The sequence below is a fragment of the Wyeomyia smithii genome, chromosome 1, assembly GCF_029784165.1.
Source record: "Wyeomyia smithii strain HCP4-BCI-WySm-NY-G18 chromosome 1, ASM2978416v1, whole genome shotgun sequence".
NCBI lineage: Eukaryota > Metazoa > Arthropoda > Insecta > Diptera > Culicidae > Wyeomyia > Wyeomyia smithii.
In genome coordinates this window covers 180,708,179-180,730,174 of record NC_073694.1, presented here as the reverse complement: position 1 = coordinate 180,730,174, position 21,996 = coordinate 180,708,179, and the positions used below count along the sequence as shown (strand labels likewise).

Below are 21,996 nucleotides of genomic sequence, written 5' to 3'. Positions count from 1 at the left end.
GAGAGTCATGTTTGCATTTCAAATTAAATATGCAGCCTTGAAACATAACCCACTGTATCATTGCATTGTCCAAAGATTATCCATTTTATTAGGATTACAAATGATACCACAAATGATCAGTTTTCAATCAATTCCGTGTTTGTTCTATTACGAAATTTGATTTAATAATTAGAAACAATCAAGTGTTTTTGATATTTAATTTCTATATATAGTCAATAAGTAAATTTAAATAAAAAATAACAAAATATTTTATCCCTAACACTTTACAATTTCAATTTTTTACTTTTACTGTTCGCTCTTTACTTTTTACCCTGTTTTTTTTTTTTTACTTCTACTGTTCGACTTTTTACTATTAACTAGTTGTGTACAGTTTGATTTTTTAAAATTCTCCGTGTTTTATAATAATATTTTCGATGCTTAGTTTTCAACTTTTCACACTTTTTTTTCATTTTTATTTTTCTAATTGTTTATTTTCAATACGGTTGAAGTTTATTTTTTTGTTTCGCTTTAATTTTTGACTTTTGATTAATTATACAGTCCAGTACCTCTATTAGGATAATTTATATAGCGACAAATCCCTCATAGGCGACATTCTCAATAGTCTCTTCTGATTTACATTCCTTGAAATGTTTCGTTTTATTGCGACATTACGACATTATCTCTTTAACGACGGTCCCTCAAGATGCCGCTATAAAACGATTTTTTTTTATTCTCTATTTTTTACTTTTTATTTTTCTGAAAAATTACCCCCTTTAATTTTCCACTTTTTTTACTTTATATGCACCTTTTTTCCTTCTTACATTCTGCTCTTTACGTGTTGCTCGTTATCTTTTATTTTTTACTCTTCATTTTTTTGCTTTACTTTCAATTTTTTACTTCTCTGGTAAAAAACTCACATGGTTTGCTTTCTACTTTCATTTTTACTTATTATTTATTTCCATCATTTTTCTACTATTTTTTCAACTTATTACTTTTACTAATCACTACTTATTGTTGTTTTTTTTTTCACTTGTTTTGTTACTTTATTATTACTCTTATTTATTTATTTTTGATACTGTTATTTTGTTTTTCTTACTTTTCACTTGTATGTTTTTACATTTTGTATTTTATATTAACTTTTTTATTTTCTATTTTTACTATTTGCTTTTGAATTTCTATTTTTTGCTTTACACCTTTTTGCATTCTACTTTTTATTTTTATACCTTTGAAGATTCACTCTCTACTATTTTTTCTTGTCAATTTTTACTTTTCTCTACTTTTCACTCTTGTTACATTATTCTATACCTTCTACAGTTTACTTTTATTTTTGCTTTTCACCTTGTTTTTACTTTGATATTATTTTTAAATTTTTAAACTATCTTTTGGTTTTACATTTTACTTTTATTTTCACTTGTTAATTCTCACCATCATCTTATTTTTTCTGCTTCTTACTCTTTGGTAGTCACTACTTACTGTTGTTCTTTTCACGTGCTAATATTACCCTCAACTATTTTTTTATGATCCTCGTTTATCTGACTGCTGTTCACTGTTTACCTCTTATTTTGTACTTCTATTTTTACTTGGTATTTCAATTAGTTTTTTTTTTCAACATTTCGCTTTTTTCCTAATTTTCATTTTTTTGGCGTCTTATTTTCATTTCTATTTTTCTGTTTTTCATTGTGTATTTTTTACTGGGGGCTTACCTTTTAACTTCTGGTAGTCGATTTTTTTATTAGTTTCAACATTCGTTATAAAAAGTGTTTTCGGTGTTTCGACAGAATAGATTACAATTCTAGGGAAAAACAATCTGTTTTCGATTAATTACATTTTTTATCCCATTTCTAACATCGTTTATTTTTACTTTTCACTTCTATATTTTGGCTTCAGTATTTTTACTCACTACTTTTTGCTTGTTTTTTTTTTTATTAATATCTTTTACTTTTTAATTATTTTTTCCCTACTATCTACCTATTACTTTTTTCCTCTTCTCTATAAAATACCATTTATTAATTGTGTACTGTTTGATTTTTATATTCTTCTTATTTACTCATACCAATACTATTATTTTTCAATTATGAATTTTCAACTTGTCACATTTTAGCTTTTAGTTTTCGAAAAATTTTACTTGTTACTTGCGTCTTCTCATTGTTCATATTCAACAGTATTTTTTTTTTTTCATTTATTTTTTTGTTTCTCTTCCATTTTAACTTCTTATATTTATACATCCCAAGTTGTACGTTTTATTCTCTAGTTTTTACTTTGTATTTTCCTCTTACTTTTCATTTTTTATCTCTCACTTCATACTTTTTATATACTTTTTACTTTATATTTATTTTACTTCTTACATTCCGCTTTTTCCTTCAAATTATTACTTCATGCTTTGTACATTTGATTGTTTTCTAGTTACTCTTTACTTTTCCTTATTGGTTTCAATTTCTCTTTACTGAAATCATTTTTTTATTTTCTGCGTTTTTTTTTCTTTTTTACATTTGATCCTCTATTTTTTACGTTTTACATTGTCCTGTGTGCCTTTTAATCTTTAACTTTTTATTTAATTTTTAAATTTTGCATTTCTCTTTTGAATTAACTCTTTACTTTTAACTTCTCTTCTCACTTGTTTATTTTGATCATAATGTTTTTAATTTTTTTCTACTTATCACTTTTGCTATTAATATTGTTTTCAACTGATGGGTTTTTACTGTTTACTCTTAATACTAATTATTAATAATTTAATGTTTTCACTTTTTTTACTAATATATTAATATTTCAATGTTTTTACTTTTTTTCTACTTATGACTTTTGCTATTAATATTATTTTCAACTGATGGTTTTTTTTTGTTTACTTTTAACTGTTTTATTACCTCTTACTTTTTTTGTACTCCTTACTTCTCTGGTAGCAACCAGTTTACTTTTTACTTAGTTTTTTATTTAGTTTTTACACAATCGCTTATTATTTACTTTTCTATTTTCTAATTTCTTACTTTTATTCATATCTTAGTAATGTGTACTTTTCATCTTGGACTTACCGTTTCACTTAAGATGTTTTGATTTTGAAGATTCAATGTTTACCTCTTTTATCATTTGATTTTTCACTTGTACCTTTCACATTTTCCTTTCTACTTTTTATAGCTCACTTTCGGCTGTTTACTTTTCGATAAGATTTTTGATTTCTCATTTCTAACGTTGTTTCTTGATTGGATTTTACCTTCTGACTCTTGGTTTCCTACTTACTGTTTACGTTTTACTCTTTGCTGGCACCTCTGTTTTATATACGTAGTGTAGAATTTTTAACAATTTATTTTACTTGTTAGTTTTTAGTTTTTTTAGTTTACTTCACAATGGTAATGTTTTTCGTCGTTTCGTTACTGTTCATTATTTTATTTTTTTATTTTAACTGGTTATTTTTTACTTACTCTTCATGGTTACTTACCAACGTACGTTAGAATAATATACACTGTCTACTTCACTAAACCTAAAATGTAAGCCATGGGACGAAAAATACAACTTGTTCGAAAAATTCTTATTTTATACTTTTTTTGTTTACTTTTTACTATTTCTACTTTTTACTTATATTGAACTTTTGCATTTTTACTTTCAACTTCCGAATTTTCGCATATTTTTGCCTTTTTAGTTACTTTTATTTTTGCCTTTAAACTTTTTACTCTGTACTTATTACGTTAGACTTTTCACTTACTGGTTTACGTTTGGTTCATCATCATTATTTTTATTTTATTTTTATTTTTTCACTGAGTACGTTTTACTTTTGACCTTTTGCCTATTTTTCACTGTTTTTATTTCCCTTTTTGACCTTTTGTTTTTAAATGTTCAGTTTTCAACTCTGATCAATAGATTTTATCTCGACACACTGTTTCAATATGAAAAACTACAAATTAAAAAATCAGTCTACAAGTTTTCGATTTATTAGCTTTCTAGTTTCTATTTTTTATCGTCGTTTAATTTTATTTCTTACTTTTTTATTTTATTCAACTCAACTTTTGACTCTTTATTCTCTTGCTTACTGTTCACGTTTAATTTTTTTCTTCCACTTCCCGCTTCTTATATTTTACTTTTTATTTTTTTCCTTTTTATTTTGTATAATATATAACTTCGTACTATTTTCTTTTTATTTGTTAGTTTTAAATTTTTTTTTATAACTTTACAGTAATGTTCATGTTTTCCCTTCAACGTTTCTATCTTTATTGTTCAATTTTTATTTCATTACTTTCAATTCTTATTTGTAACTTTTTATTTCTTATTTATACTAATTTTTAATTTACACTTATCATGATTGCTTCGATCTTTTCTTTTTACTTTTTGCCTTTCTTCTAGAAAGGTATAGCTATCACTGCAAAAACTGAAGGTATAAAGGTGCTCAGGAGGGCCGAATGGCATATATCACTCGACTCAGTTCGACGAGCTGAGCATTTTCTGTATGTGTGTGTATGTGCAACTTTTTACTCTCACTCTTTTTTCTCAGAGATGGCTGAACCTATTTTCATGAAATTAATTGCAAATGAAAGGTCTTCTTGTCCCATAAGACCCTTTGCAATTTGATTATAATCGGATTTTTAGTTTACAGGTTATATATCAAAATGTAAAAATAATGAAACATCATTATCTCAGAAACTACACAATCGTTTTGAACAAAATTGCCTTCAAATGAACGGGCTACCTGAAATACCCTTAACTTTTGAATTTTATCAAGATTAAACATGCGGTTCGAAAGTTATGGAAAGAACGTGTTCTCGAGACTGTTTAATCACACTCATGTTTCTCAGAGATGGCTTAACTGAATTTCATAAAATCAGTGTCATATGGAAGATCTAGTAGTCTTACAAAATCCTATTGATTTGTTTTGCAATCGGACTATTACTTTGCCTGTTATGTTTAAAAATATGTTATCCAGCAATGAAAAGGAACATATTCCGAAGACTACTTGAACTCACTCACTTTTCTCAGGCATGGCTGGCCCGATTCCCACAAAATTAGTGTAGAACAAAAAGTCTAGCTGCCTCATAACACCCTTTTTTACTGTTATTCTATATTTTTTACTTTTACTACTTGCCATCTCACTTTAACTATTAATATTCTTCATTGGTGGCTTATTTATTCACTTTTTACTTTTTACTTTATACTCGTTCGCTTATTACTTTTTATTTTTGCCTTCCAAAGATTTACTTCGCATTTTATTTTGGATTTTTTTTTCACTGGTTCACGTCTTACCCTCTTTCTTGAAAATTAATCGAAATTCGAATCGAAATTCGTTTATTAATCAGCTAATTGATTTCAATGTCTTTCTCTTGATTCAAAGTTCGTTTTCAATTTCCGGGATTTGCACAACTTTTTTCCCCAATTTTTGTTTTTGTTCTTCAAGTTGAACTTTCTCGATGGCAATTTCAACTTTTTGTTTTAACTATTGATACTTTCAATTTTCACGCTTCTGTTTTCGAAAGTTTTGTTTTTAACCTATCATTTTTTGACACGGAGTTTTCGAAAGTTCATTCGTCAATTTTTCAAATGGATATATCTATTCAGGGAATTATAAAAGAATTTTCAATTTTTATTTAATTATCGTTGATAGGTACTTGACGTTTCTCTATTTTGTTCTAGTTTTCACCTATTTCAGCATTTTTTCTGATTTGTTTTTGAATAAATTTATTCAATTTGTTGGGGTCACCATCGAAAATTTATCACAGACATTCTTTTATATCCTACTTTGGATATATTCCACTTTACAAAACAAGTACAAAGTTTCAATATTAGCAAACGGTATCATTGTTGACAACGTAAAATTATCTTCAACTCAGACCCTTCTGGCGGAATCTAAGTGACATAATTAAGGTAATGAATTGTCTCTTCTGTTTTCGCCCCGAAAACAGTGCTTCAGGGGAGACCCGCATTTTGAACTTCCATTCGTTGTTTTGCTCTCACGATCTGGCTGCAGCCGGTGTTAATGCACTGTTGTAATGTACAACTCTCCAGCGGCGGCCGGTCGATTTTCCCGCCGATAGGCAATCAATATATCCAATTAAGCGGCGGCGATCCTTTCGCGACTCCAAACCATTGGCGGTTTCGTGGACTGCACTCTAACCGCCCGAAATGGTCAAAATCCATTGCGCGTAATTTATGAAAATCAGTACCTACCCTTGGCTGGCTCTGACGCCGAAAGCGACAAAATTATAATTCACGGTTTTGTATTTCGCGTTATTTATTTTTTTTTTTGGTTTGTTTCGTATACGCGCACTTAATGATTACGAAGACCGCAATGCCGCCAGCTCATCTCAGAAGACGTCTAATTATCAGAAAATAATAATTACACTAATAACGATAATTATTAATGGCTACCGCCGTTGCGACTGCAAGTGAATGACCAAATTTTTTGCCCGGAAAGGTCGTTCGGTATCATGCGAGAATGGTCCGATAATGGGTCTCTACCTCATAATCCATAATTGACACCGATACGAGTGAAAATAACTGGAAATTATGTTCCTTTCAGGGAAGACAAACAACGCCTGGGAGCCGCCATCGCCGCCTATTTGGAGTATCAGAAAATTTGCGGCTCCAACTTCCCGCAGTCCAGCCGCGGCAAGGCACTGCAATCACCCGGGCCGGATTCGACGGGTGGAAGGCGCACGCCAACGTGGCTAGATCTGGACATCTACTCCACCCAAAAATTCCTGGAGTCAATCGCCGGTCCGCTACGAGTTCCCTCACACCGGCGGTACATCAAGTACTTTTCCGGGCTGCTGTCCGGCACGATCAAGATGAACTCGTCGTCCCTGTTTCTGCGCACCATCATCGTCGAGTCACCGCCCTGCCTGCACTATCGGGCCGTCACGGTGAACAGCGAGTGGCGTAGTTTTATCAAAATCTACGAAGGCATCCGGTGTCTGTTCACGTCGGACATCTACGTGATACCGATCACCACCCGGCAGTTTATCTACGAGATCAAACATCCGCTGCGGTTGCGGGGTGACGTCCTGATCCGCTGCTACCAGATCATACCAAATAACAACAAGCTGCACGACGAGAAGGAGCTGATCTCCGCTGTGCAGTTTCACACCTGTGCCATAACCCAGAGGGAAGTACAATTCGCCAAGGCCGAGCTGGATCTGGCTTGTGACGGTAGGAAATGATTTTGGTTTTTATTAACGCAGGACTAATAAGGGGACTGTGAATTTTGTCTTTCAGATGAACGATTTCCAGCCGATCATAAAGTTACACTGTGCTTCAATACAACACCAAACGAAAGGAGTGCGATTGTTGTCTTCCAGAATCCGCTCGTTCGGATAGAGCCGATTATCGACGGTGGCGATCAATTGGAGACCATCAACGAGGGTAAGTAAAGTTACATTTCATTTCTTGTGCGACGACAACGCAGACGACGTGACGCGTAGCAGTGCAACGCGACGAACATTGCGCCTTTGAGTAGGCAATGTGATTCGTTTGATGCGGAGCAGCATTTATTCCGAAGCGTTACACGCCATAATTTCTGGAAGCTCTTAAATTTATTATACAGTCTATGTTCTGCAAGTTATTATTTTCCATTTCTCGATGATATCTTCAGTTCCTCCGATTTCCCATATAAAATCGCCCTTACTCAATGCCTCCTTTGATCGACGGCCCCACTCGGTAACTATGTTTATTATTTGGTTGCTATGAGTCGATATCATTTTCAAGTTTCAAGTTCTGAAGACGTGTTAAACAATAAATTAAATTATCATCCATGCTGAAGATGGAGAAAACTGATAAACGGAAACTGAGTGTGTTGACCAGTGCCCAAAAGGATCAAGATAATCGAAGAGTACGATTCAAGTCGTGCAAAAGTGTTATAGATAACGAATAATATCCATGTTCCTTGAAATACAGTTTCAACGCTCCAGAAAAACCGCGAAAAATGGCAAGTAAAGCCTCAGGATGAAAACTTTTCGAGAAAAAGAACATGAGCACTTGTCGATAATAGGCTCGATCTCACTGTAAGAAGTCATAATCGGTACAGTACCAAGCCAACTCGAAAATCTGGATAACGTTTATTTTGTTCATAAAGTGGATCTAGAAGCTTGATAACAAACCAAGACTTGATAACAAAGTGACGAGAACAGGAAAATTTTAATATTTTTAGATAATTACGCAATACATCCCAAAACTGTTGAGGTAAAACTCAAATCCATTGAGCTTGTGTTTTTTCCTTCAAATGCAACATCCATACTGCGGCCATTTGATTGAAAAATCATCAAAAATTCGAAGCACATGTAAACCATGGAAAACACCTTTATTAAGTTCGCTTCTGGTAGGAGAAACCAGCCATTACCGTTTTGGATACCATCAAGTTGATATCCAAGGTTTGGATCGTCAATGTTAAGGCAGAAACTATGCAGAATTGTTTCGAAAGGCTGGTTTCGCTCTAAATGGAAAAGATAACGAGCCTTTAACCGAACTTGTTCGAAGAAAAACTATTTGAGATAAATGGGATACGGTACTATCGGAAGAGCCAGCAGTAGTGTCTTTTAGTTATTACCATGATGAAAAGGATTTAATGTCTAATTCGGGCTCTCTTGAAAACGTCACTGTTGAAAAATCTCAAGATACTTTGTCGAACTCGTTATCCAAATAACGATAGAGGATGAATTTGAGGACCCTGGAACCAGTTTTGCACTCTCGAAATGTTTAAACATTTTATAAAGTTATAAAATTTCTTTCCCGTAAATATATATTTTCAATTTATGTGTTTTTTGTACTATTTTTATAAGTATCGCTACAACTTAATTAAAAAACAGAAAAACAGAAGACAAAAGTTTTGGACCATAACATCAGACCATAACCTATTGCAAGAAATACATTAACATAAGACAGGGTGCTGTAATCGTACGTTGACATTGCGGTCATGTCTCATACACAACCTCTTCTGTTTAGTGTAAAAAAACTGAAAATTCTGAGTAAAACATTCTTGATGTTAGAATAAGATAACAGTTTTCGTCAAACTGTGAAATATATCGTTCAAAAAACACATCTTTAACACACAAAAATCATCAGTTTTTATTTCTATGAGTCGACTTCTACTGTATCTCAAAAATGTTTCAAAAAACGTCGCAAAATTGTTTTGAAAATGTTCCAAATATGTTTCATAACATTCACAAAAATTATTTGAACAAATGTCTCTAAAATCGCAAAAATGTCTCAAAACATAATTAGAATATCATAACAAATATTGAAAAATATTTTTAAAATGACTTCAAAATAATTCAAAACTAATTCAAAAATGTCTCGAAAGTTTCACAAAAAGGTTGCTAAAATGCCTCGAAAATATTTCAAATTTCAAACTCAAACATGTTCCAAAATTGTTTCAAGAATATCTCAAATGGTTAAAGAGATTGAAATCGCAGCAAAAAATCATCGCAACATCGCAAAAATGTTTCAAGAATGTTCCAGAAATGTTTCAAAATTGTCTCAAAAATGCTTGAAAAATGTCTTGCAAAAAATATCTCAACCAATTTGAAAAAAAAATTCCAAAATAACTCCAATAAATCAAAACTGTCTCAAAAAAGTTTAAAAATATCTAAAAAATGTCTTCAAAACGTCGCAAAAATCAAAAATATTTCAAAAAAAAATTCCAAAAAAGAGGAAAAATATCTCAAAATGGTTAAAAAAATAATTTAAAATCTTCAAGAAATTTTTTTAAAAACTTTCTGAAATGTTACAGAAATGTTTAAAAAATATCCCAAAATTATAAAAGATGTTTAAAGAATGTCTCAGTAATTATCAAAAAGTATCTTAAAGAAGTGCTAGAAATTTTTTGAAACGTTCTACAAATATTTCAAATATCTCGATAATGTTTGAAAAATAGTTTGAAATCTTGAAGGGAATTTTGAAATACATTTCAAAAACGTTTCAAAAGTGTTTCAAAAATATCTTGAAAATGTTGCGAAATTGTTCCAAAAATGTTTGAAAAATATTTCAAAAATTGTTTCAAAAATGTTCTAGGAATGTTTTGAAAATATCTAAAAAGGCTTCCAGAAATGTTTCGAAAGTGTCTCGAAAATGTTTCAAAGATGTTTCGAGAATGTTTCATAAATGTTCAAAAAATATCTCAACACGATCCAGAAATGTTTCTAAAGTGCTTTAAAGATGTTTCAGAAATTTTTAGAAAATATCTCAGAAAATGACTCCAAAATAGCTCAAAACTAACCCGTTCTGAATGTCTCGATTGTAATTGTTTGAAAATGTTCAAAAATAGAAATCATCCCAACATCGCAAAAAAGTCTAGAAAATGTTTCAAAAATCCCAGAAATATTTCAAAAATGTCACAAAAATGCTTGAAAAATGTTTCGCAATCGTAATTAAAATATCTGAACCAATTTTGATCCAATGTCTTTAAAATGTCGCAAAAATTTGGTATTTCAAAAATGTTTGAAATATCTCACAAAAATGTTTCATAAGCGATTCAGAAATGTTTCATTAATGTCTCAGAACTGTTTCAAAAATGTTCCAGAAATGTTCAAAAAATATTCCAAAAATGTTTCGAAACGTTTCAGAAATATTTCAAAAATATCTCGGGAATAACTTGAATAACTTGCAAGTTTGAAGAAGTTTATCAAACACATCTCAAAAAGGTTTCTGATGCGTTTCAGAAGTGTTTCAGAAATATCTCAAAAACGTTGCAAAACTGTTCCATAAATGTTTGAAAAGTATTTCAAAAAAATGTTTCATTATGTTTCAGAAATGTTTCAAAAATATCCCAAAAATGTTTCAAAATCGTTCCAGCAATGTTTCAAAAATATTTCAAAGAAGAGCCAGAAATGTATCGAAAACATCTCAAAAATGTTCCAGCTATGTTTCAAAAATATCTCGAAGATGTTTCGAAAATGTTTAAGGAATGTTTAAAAAAATATCTCCAAAATGTTACAAAAATATCTCAAAAATGTTTCAATAGTATCCTTAAAATGTTTCAAAACCGTTCCAGAAATGTTTCAAAAATATTTCGAAGAAGTGCCAAAAGGGTATCGAAAACATCTCGAAAAAGTTCTTAATATGTATCAAAAATATCTCAGCAATGTTTCAAATATATTTCAAAAACATCTGAAAAAATTTTCAAAAATAGTCCGGAAGTGTTTCAAAAATATCTCAAAAATATCTCGGGAATGAAAATATGCATCAAAAATATCTCAGAAATGTTTCAAAGATGTTTCAAAAACATCTAAAAAATTTTCAAAAATGGTCCAGAAATGATTCAAAAATGTCTAAAAAATATCTCAGGAATATTTTCCTCAAAAATGTTTCAAAATTCTCTCAAAAATATTTAAAGATTGGTCCAAAAATGTTTAAAAAATATATAAAAAATAGTTCAAAAACATTCCTGAAATTTTGCATAAACTTGAGAAGTTTCAAAAACATCCCGAAAATGTTTCAAAAATATCTTATAAATGTTTCAGAAATATCTTATAAATGTTTCAAAAATATCTTATAAATGTTTCAAAATTATTCCATGTGTTAAAAGTTAAATGTTTTAAAAATATCTAAAATGTTTAAAAATGTTCCGGAAATGTTTCAAAAATTAAATGTTATAAAAATATCGAAGAAATGTTTTGAAAGTGTTCTAGGAATGTTTGAAAAATATCCCAAAAATAATCAAGATGTATCGTAAAATCTTGAAGAACTGTATCAATAATAACTCAAAAATGTTTCAGAATAGCTCCAGAAATGTTTAAAAAATATCTCAAAATTGTTTACCATCTCAAAAACGGATGCATTTGGAAAGTTAGTCACCACTAGCTTTATGCTTTGAAATAACTTTCAGAATCATGTTGCATTATTTGAATTTCATTATTCTTTTATCAATAAAAACAAAAAATATATTCAAAACCCAAAGATAAAATTCGTCTCACGTCCCCCCCACCCTGTACTTTTTACCAACAGTTCTGGAATAATGTCAAGTGTCAACGAAAAATAAATTTCAAGGAGATTTAATTTGTTTTTGTGCTAACAAAATTTTTCGGTGGGTATTTTCTAACTTTCTGAATTTAATATCAAAAAACTTAAAACAGAAAGCATACAGAAAGGTAACTGTAGAAAGATTGTAGAAATATTAGAAAACAAACATTCTGAAAAACGAAAGTTCAATTAACTTTTTTTAACAAAAGTTTTGTTATAACTTCAGGTTTCTTTGGAAAAAAAAAATTTCTTTATTTTTGGAAAAAAACAGGAGGGTTGTATGAAAAGCCACGACCGCAAGGTTGAAGTAGAATACTTTTACAAGAAAGATAACCCGTGCTGCTTGCGTGTCATTCATTTTTTCTAGTAAATAAACGTTGACTAATCAGATCAATTGAATTTTGCGCTTCAACAAGGATTGACCATTTTCAATTATATAGTAAGTTGCTTGTCATGGTTGGGGCTTGACAATTTTTAAATTTTGAGATGAAACTTTTTCGGATGCCGTGCTCATGACTGAAAGAAAAGATAATTCAGTACGTTTTGAATCACGGAGATGAAGTAAAATTTATAACTTTTACAAATTTTAAAATGTGGATTAACTCATTATAAAATATTAACTCTTCAATCAATTTTTTTTCGTCCTGAAAAGAACAATTTGTTGTTCATTTTAGTATCGGATAAGATGCCGATCATATCTTTGCGTTATCACTGACAGTGTGAATAAAATATTCCTTGTGATAAAATAAACAGTGAAAAGCTGATTTAACACTCAAAACTAGACGGCTCACGTGTTGTCAAAATGAGTCAACTTTTCATTGAATGCATTTACTAGTGGCCACTATCGCACAGAGACTGCATTTCACTAAAGTGCCTCACTGCATCAGCCGCTATCGATGCTGAGATCCGCTGCAATTAGTTCGCTATCCATAGCCATGCCACAGTTGTGGCCGCTATACGCTGTCATTGGTATCCACTGTCCCTGCATAAGCTGGCCCGGCTGCTATCGTTACTGGAATCCACTGCAACTAGTGCGCTATCCATTGCTACGCCATGACTGTGGCCGCTTTCCGCCATCGCTGGTATCCACTTCACTGCTAGTGCTGCTGCTAAGGGAGGACGACTGCTGTTGTTTCTCTCTAGAACTATTATGAGCGGCTCCGACTGAAACAGACTCCTATATAGGCCAAATAGCATGTCTTAAATTGCAAGGTACACTAAGGTCGCTTTTTACGCAGTTTTTTTTTACGCGGTTTTTTTTACGCGGCTTTTTTTACGCGGATTCCGGAATTTACGCGGTTTTTTTTTTACGCGGATTCCGGAATTTACGCGGTATTTTTTTTGCCCGGATTACGGTTCCCCTTCACTCGGAATGCAAAATTAACGATGGTTTTCTTACGCGGATTCCGGAATGTTCGCGGTTTTTTTTACGCGGATTCCGGAATTTACGCGGTTTTTTTACGCGGATTCCGGAATTTACGCGGTTTTTTTTACGCGGATTCCGGAATTTACGCGGTTTTTTTTACGCGGCACGTATCCCCCGCGTATAAAGCGACCTTAGTGTATATGATTTTGTCGACCGTACTTGGGAAGCAATCATATAACGACGAATCAGAGGTCGAATTTTTCGTTTTGACAAGGTTTGACTATTTTCAATAGTACAATAGTGTGAATAATAAAATTACAATTGTCTTCTTTTGGGAAGAATCTTAGAAGATTTTCCAATCTATTGCTGCAAGAACGAAGGAAATCCATCGAATACTAACCGATTTATTAGCATTTGAAATTGGACATATTTTCCACTTTTTTCGGTTTTAGATTTTCAATTCACATCCCTATGTAGCCGAATTTCCTGAGAGAAGTATTCTACTTCAAAAATTAAGTGCCTATTTATAATTTATTCTGGTGAAAAAAAAACAATTTTTTTGGTGTGTATATTTTTTTGGATAATTGGTTCCCTACAAATTATATCGAGACAGGTTTCTGAACTACAGGGTTCTGAATAAAATGCTTACGCCCTTTTAGAAAATTAGTATTGAGTCAGAAATTTTATTCCTTATTTTGCTTCCTGTCTCGACTTGCTCCATTTTCGTTTGTGATTCGAGGCAAGTGTTGCTCGACAAAATTTGCCCTAGAACGCATTTGCATAATACCACTGTTCCGAATAAAACCACATCCCGGGCACATCGTGTCATTATGTGTTGAGCGTGAAATTGTCTGTTTGCAGAGTATTTTGCTTGCCTTTGCTGTTATCAGATTTTACACCGGTGTCCGCTCTACGTGTGTAACTATTAACTGTTTCGATAGGGTTAACTTTTTTTTCTCTTTTACTAAATGTAGTTTTAATGATAGTTTAAAAAACATATATCATTAAAAGCTTAAAAACTTCTCTTTCAGAAAAAAACACCACAGTCGCAGCGCCATCTTTTCGCACTCTGAGCGAACTCCAATTTGCGTCGCGTTTCTGTCTTTTTTTGCTCTTGTTTACATTACCCAAACCCGATTCGCGAAAGAAGCTGGCACTGTTGTAAATGTATGTGTATGTTTGCGTGCGTCTTTCATGAGCAATGATGATAAGATTTGTTTGAATGAAAATACCTAGCCAAAAGATTTCGCTGCCATCAACACCCAAACCCTACATCCCCTCGCAATCCGCAGCATTCGGTGCGTGGCCGTTAAAGATCTAATTTTGGAATTTGCCAGCAAGCTAGCGAGCGATCTGATCCAACCGAAAGATCAACATGTCATTCTGCTGCTCTTTCTTCGGTGGTCGGTTTTCACCAAGATCGAGAGAGAGAAAGATAGAAGAACTACGAAGATCCCCTACGTACGAGCCGCGCTTGATGCGAGATCGTATTTCATGCGTAAGCAAACGTGGCGTTTTTTTGTTTTTGCTAAGTTTGAGATTTTCGTTTTTCTGCATGTCACCCGACAACTGGAGCGTGGAATTATGATCGCTCCGCGGCGAAAATCGGATGGGTAGGTCGGGATGATGTATGAAAATTGACACTAATTCCATTTGATGGGTGGCTGAAGCGAACCGAAGGCTTGATTTATACGATTGCCACGCAAAGTGACCTTGACTGGGTAGATTTTTGTGCGTCTTTACCTTAGAAATTATAGCTAGTATGCGCAATTGATGAAAAACTACTACTACTATCTGAGCTAACATTTGCAATGCCACCCACCCTCGATTGCACTGTTCAAGCAAACCAGAACCATATGTGCCGTTCAGTTTGCGCTAAACCTCCCACTCCTGTATATTTTTCACGATACCCAGTAGTAGATCGTAGATTCCCAATCAATCGATAACTTAACCTTCATAGCATGTGCTGCTGACCTATTGCCATTTGACGACTCACCGTCAGTTTTATGATGAGCAAAGAACGCTTCGATGTTTTCCAATAGTCATTGCGTAATTTACAATTTCCGCCCCCTGAATACACTCTAGACTAGAGAGAGAGTCTACCTTAACCAACGCCCAGAAGATCTGCTATCTACTGATGAAAAATTACGATTCGGAGGTGTCAGCATAAATCCGAACTGACGTCGGTGATGATGGCCTTTCACCACCCAAATCCGTTATCGAAATAGTCAATCTACGAGATATAATTAATTGCATGGTCCTTTCCCTATTAGAAGGTCAGTTAGTTTTTCGAAAATAAACTCAGGTCGATTAAGAGACAATGATTTTAGCGTGTCCTTTTCCCCTTCCCTCAAATGTGCCGTAAATCGGTTCAGCTTTCCGTGTAATGGCACTCATTATTGTTACCTCCGACGACAACGACGTCGACGGATGATTCATTCCACCTTTCGGTGTTCCGTTTGTTTTTAGCGTGGGGATTTTGGCGCAAAATGATTCTAAAAATATAGCAAAAAAAAAGTTCTCATAGTTGAAACCTGTGTGAGGGTGCTTGTACGTGTGCGCACGGCCGTGAGATCCAAGAATAAATGAAATTTTTAAAAACAAGAAGAAGCGTCAAATTAATTAGCCGCGATTAATTACGGCTCGCGATCGACGGATGAAGATGGCTTAACTTTATTTAAAACACAACAATCACCAAACTACAATGGGAATGGAAAGAAGAACGAAATGTCGGAAAATGTTTATTTTCTTTGTTGTTTTAACGTCTTATTTTAATACGGTAGCATGCTGTAGAATAACGTAACGAAAATGTTTCAAATGTACTCCAAACTTATGACATATCTGTTCACTAGTAAACTCAAGTGACCCTTACATTTAATCGAAATGCAAATAAAATCGAATCTACATTTTAAACTAAAAAGAATCAAATTCAGGCCGAATTCTTCCAAATTCTAATCCAATGCAAATTGATTATATAAAATAACTCGATTATTAGACATTTTATTCTGAAGATGTGCCCACGATTCGATTGATTCAGGGCACATCTAAACGAATGATGAACCAGTATCCCAATCCAAGTTCAATCTTTTTCAAAGCCGTTACAAATCGAAGCCAAGTTCAGACCAAATTAAATCCAATTTGAATCCTCACGAAATTGAATCCGAATCTAATCAAAATTTAACTCCAAGACCAATTTGCAAAGTAAACACAGATAAAATTCAATCTAATCTGTTTTCAGTCTCAATCTGGACTAAATTTATTACCAATCGAGAGTTGACGTAGAGCAAATTCATGCTAGATCTATGAAATTGAGTCTAAATCCAATCCAAATCCAAAGAAGAAGCCGGAAACCTAAACCCTTTATTTTGAATAATGACTAAATTCCTACTAAATCCAGTCAATTAAATTTAAATAAAATATAAGCAAAGCCCCGTTAAGGTTGAAAGCCATTCGAAATCCTCAATGGAGATAAATTTCTTTTCAAATTGTATCACATTTTTATTCAAATCTAATCCAAATGGGGATCAAAATGATACCTAATTCAAAATGCCGGTCCATTCCAATCAATTGAAAATGAAGTCCAACTACTTTCCAATTTAAGCCAGGCTCGGACCTAATCCTAATCTAGACCTGTTTTCGAAGAAAATGAGGCCGAATAAAGCCTAGACTAGACTCCCCGGACGAACACATACAATTCGCACAGATTCTCTAGGACTCCTCACATTGGATTCGTGAGCGTCCTTGAAAAGGATTCCTGAAAAGGAATCCTCAGGAATGCCCTGTATATGGCTCTAGAAATCTTAAATAAGAATCGTGAGTGCGAATCCTCCGGATCGTGTTTGCGATTCTTTTCACGGTTCCGTCACCGAGTTAAAGGTATCCTGGGGATTCTTACTCAGGATTCTCTGCCTGTTAGTAAGGGTCTTATCGAGTCCAAACCCAATTGGAATACTTTCCATACTTTGAATAAATTGTAATGAAAGTCACACATACATTGTTTAGAGAAAATTGAGCCTGAAGCTAGATCTGGGTAAAACTATTGAATTTATTTCAAACCAAACTTAACTCGAACTGAATTCAAATTACTCTTTAATCCCGACTAAATGCAAATGAAAACTATGGTCAACTTAAATTTAACTTTAATTCAAACCCAATTCAGAGGAGATCTTGACTACAACTAGGCCAGTTCTGTATATTTTTTTGAACATGTTTGGGATATTTCTGAAACGTTTCTGGAACACTTTTGAGATATTTTTGAGATATTTTTGAATTATATCTTTATAATTTTAAATTATTGGTAAAACTTTCTGGAGATATTTTATAAGCAAGGCTGAAACTTCTTTGAAACATTATTGAGATGTTCTTGAAACATTTCTTAATGATTATAAGATGTTTTTGAACATTTTTGAGAAATTTTTTGAACATTGCTGAAAGGATTTTGAAATATTTTTGAAATTTTTTTCAAAAATACTGAAATATTTTTGAATCATGTCTGGAACATTTTTGAAACATTTTTCAGATGTTTTGTGAAAAAATTTTGGAACATCTTTGAAACTTTGTTGAAACATTTCTGAAACATATCTGGAACATTTTTGAAACATTTTTCAGATTTTTTGTGAAAAATTTCTGCAACATTTATGAATCTTTGTTGAAACATTTTCGAAACATTTCTGAAACATTTTTGAGATATGTTTGAAACATTAACTATAATTTTATGATTTTTTACGATTTTGGACATTTATGAGAGACTTATAAAATGATTCAAACATTTTTGAAACATTTTCGCGATATTTTTAAAACGTCTTGAGATATTTTTCAAACAATACTGGAACATTTTTAAATATTTTTTTTTCAATATTTGTGAGACATTTTGGTAACACTTCTCTATAATTGATGTTTTTGAAACATTCCTGGTACAGATATTTCTTAAACATTTTTAGATATTAGCGAAACATATCTGGAACATTTTTGAAACATTCAAGAGATGTTTTCCAAACATTTCTGCAACATCTCAGAAACAATGTTGAAACGTTTTTGAGACAACATTTCTGGAATATTTTTAAACATTTTTGAGATGTATATAAAAATTTTTTGGAAAGTCTCTGAAATAGTTTTGGGATATTTTCGAAACATTTCTTTATTATTTAAAAATGTGTTTGAATATTTTTGAGATGCTTTCGAAACATTTCTGGAGCATTTTTGAGATATTCCTGAAATATTTCTAGCGCATTTTTGAAACATTTTCGAGACGGTTTTGATACATTTTTGGAACATTTTTGAGATATTTTTGAAACATTTCTGCAACATCTTCGAATTATTTTTGAAATATTTCTGGAACGTTTTGTAGATATATCTTTGAAATATATTTGTGACATTTAGATCACGTTTTTGAGACACTTTTAAAACATTTTCGAAACATTTTTAAAATATTCCTAATATATATAAATATATATATATATATATATATATATATATATATATATATATATATATATATATATATATATATATATATATATATATATATATATATATATATATATATATATATATATATATATATATATATATATATATATATATATATATATATATATATATATATATATATATATATATATATATATATATATATATATATTTATATATATTAGGAATATTTTAAAAATGTTTCGAAAATGTTTTAAAAGTGTCTCAAAAACGTGATCTAAATGTCACAAATATATTTCAAAGATATATCTACAAAACGTTCCAGAAATATTTCAAAAATAATTCGAAGATGTTGCAGAAATGTTTCAAAAATATCTCAAAAATGTTCCAAAAATGTATCAAAACCGTCTCGAAAATGTTTCAAAAATGCGCTAGAAATATTTCAGGAATATCTCAAAAATGCTCCAGAAATGTTTCGAAAGCATCTCAAAAATATTCAAACACATTTTTAAATAATAAAGAAATGTTTCGAAAATATCCCAAAACTATTTCAGAGACTTTCCAAAAAATTTTTATATACATCTCAAAAATGTTTAAAAATATTCCAGAAATGTTGTCTCAAAAACGTTTCAACATTGTTTCTGAGATGTTGCAGAAATGTTTGAAAAACATCTCTTGAATGTTTCAAAAATGTTCCAGATATGTTTCGCTAATATCTAAAAATGTTTAAGAAATATCTGTACCAGGAATGTTTCAAAAACATCAATTATAGAGAAGTGTTACCAAAATGTCTCACAAATATTGAAAAAAAAATATTTAAAAATGTTCCAGTATTGTTTGAAAAATATCTCAAGACGTTTTAAAAATATCGCGAAAATGTTTCAAAAATGTTTGAATCATTTTATAAGTCTCTCATAAATGTCCAAAATCGTAAAAAATCATAAAATTATAGTTAATGTTTCAAACATATCTCAAAAATGTTTCAGAAATGTTTCGAAAATGTTTCAACAAAGATTCATAAATGTTGCAGAAATTTTTCACAAAAAATCTGAAAAATGTTTCAAAAATGTTCCAGATATGTTTCAGAAATGTTTCAACAAAGTTTCAAAGATGTTCCAAAATTTTTTCACAAAACATCTGAAAAATGTTTCAAAAATGTTCCAGACATGATTCAAAAATATTTCAGTATTTTTGAAAAAAATTTCAAAAATATTTCAAAATCCTTTCAGCAATGTTCAAAAAATTTCTCAAAAATGTTCAAAAACATCTTATAATCATTAAGAAATGTTTCAAGAACATCTCAATAATGTTTCAAAGAAGTTTCAGCCTTGCTTATAAAATATCTCCAGAAAGTTTTACCAATAATTTAAAATTATAAAGATATAATTCAAAAATATCTCAAAAATATCTCAAAAGTGTTCCAGAAACGTTTCAGAAATATCCCAAACATGTTCAAAAAAATATACAGAACTGGCCTAGTTGTAGTCAAGATCTCCTCTGAATTGGGTTTGAATTAAAGTTAAATTTAAGTTGACCATAGTTTTCATTTGCATTTAGTCGGGATTAAAGAGTAATTTGAATTCAGTTCGAGTTAAGTTTGGTTTGAAATAAATTCAATAGTTTTACCCAGATCTAGCTTCAGGCTCAATTTTCTCTAAACAATGTATGTGTGACTTTCATTACAATTTATTCAAAGTATGGAAAGTATTCCAATTGGGTTTGGACTCGATAAGACCCTTACTAACAGGCAGAGAATCCTGAGTAAGAATCCCCAGGATACCTTTAACTCGGTGACGGAACCGTGAAAAGAATCGCAAACACGATCCGGAGGATTCGCACTCACGATTCTTATTTAAGATTTCTAGAGCCATATACAGGGCATTCCTGAGGATTCCTTTTCAGGAATCCTTTTCAAGGACGCTCACGAATCCAATGTGAGGAGTCCTAGAGAATCTGTGCGAATTGTATGTGTTCGTCCGGGGAGTCTAGTCTAGGCTTTATTCGGCCTCATTTTCTTCGAAAACAGGTCTAGATTAGGATTAGGTCCGAGCCTGGCTTAAATTGGAAAGTAGTTGGACTTCATTTTCAATTGATTGGAATGGACCGGCATTTTGAATTAGGTATCATTTTGATCCCCATTTGGATTAGATTTGAATAAAAATGTGATACAATTTGAAAAGAAATTTATCTCCATTGAGGATTTCGAATGGCTTTCAACCTTAACGGGGCTTTGCTTATATTTTATTTAAATTTAATTGACTGGATTTAGTAGGAATTTAGTCATTATTCAAAATAAAGGGTTTAGGTTTCCGGCTTCTTCTTTGGATTTTGGAACATTTTTCCAACAATTTTTAAATATTTTTGAGGTACATATAAATAAAAATAAATACAGTCATACCTCGATTATACGCACCCTCGATTTTACGTACTTAGATTTTACGCACACTTTTGCCAAAAACATTTTTAATTAAATTTTTTTTTTTAATTATGCATATTGCAAGATTCTATATATAAAACATCGTTCACCAGTAATGGACTGGCAAATCTGCTGAAAATTGGGTGGCAGTAACAACAACACCTCTTTTGGGAAACAGCGAACTACTTTACAGTTGTGTACGTGTCTAACGAGTAAAATATTTAATGTCGTACGGGCACAACCTTTTTTGGGATAAATTAATAACACTTTCATATAAAACGTCTACTGTTGCAAGATAAAGGGGCTGCTACACACACGCCCATATTCCTTGTTTCAAGTGATTCCTTTTAAACATTTTCTAAATCCGTTGGGCCCATTATAAAACGTCTATTGAATACGTAACGCAAATATTTACCTCCCTCCCATGTCAATCTCCTATTTGAACCTTTTTTTTTGTACGGGTTTTAAACTTTCTAACCCCTCTTTCGAACGTTACGTAATAATTGGATGTTCTCTTACAAGTTTTTTGCAAATTTCTGATTACGAAAATTTATTTTGGCTTAGAAAAAAATATTAATAATCTTGCTTCGATTTTACGCACAATTTCGATTTTAGGCACATTTCAAAAACGAGAACGAGCGTGAAATCGAGGTGTACCTGTATCAATATTAATATCTATAAATATCAAAAGAAAAGACAAAACACAGGCAGACAGATAAAACTAACAATTAAATTCGACAAAGAAGTAGCAGAATGTGAGTCGCAAAAACTTGGCAACATAACAAAAAAACATGAAAATTCGGTAAAAGAAGAAGAAATCGCAAAACAAAGTGAAAAATTGCATAGTCAAAAAAAAAAGAAGAAAACCATCATAACG

The 21,996-nt window shown here is 31.7% G+C and overlaps 1 protein-coding gene across 3 annotated transcripts in view; it reads left to right on the top strand.

The window, feature by feature from the left end:
* The window catches only part of LOC129719063 (tensin-2), a 252,846-nt gene that overhangs the window by 104,365 nt on the left and 126,485 nt on the right, over nucleotides 1-21,996 (top strand). For all 3 annotated transcript variants that reach the window (XM_055670423.1, XM_055670422.1, XM_055670424.1), the window contains 2 exons: nucleotides 6,476-7,104; nucleotides 7,171-7,317. In XM_055670423.1, the coding sequence (XP_055526398.1) occupies nucleotides 6,476-7,104; nucleotides 7,171-7,317 (776 nt within the window). The remainder of the gene's footprint in view (nucleotides 1-6,475; nucleotides 7,105-7,170; nucleotides 7,318-21,996) is intronic.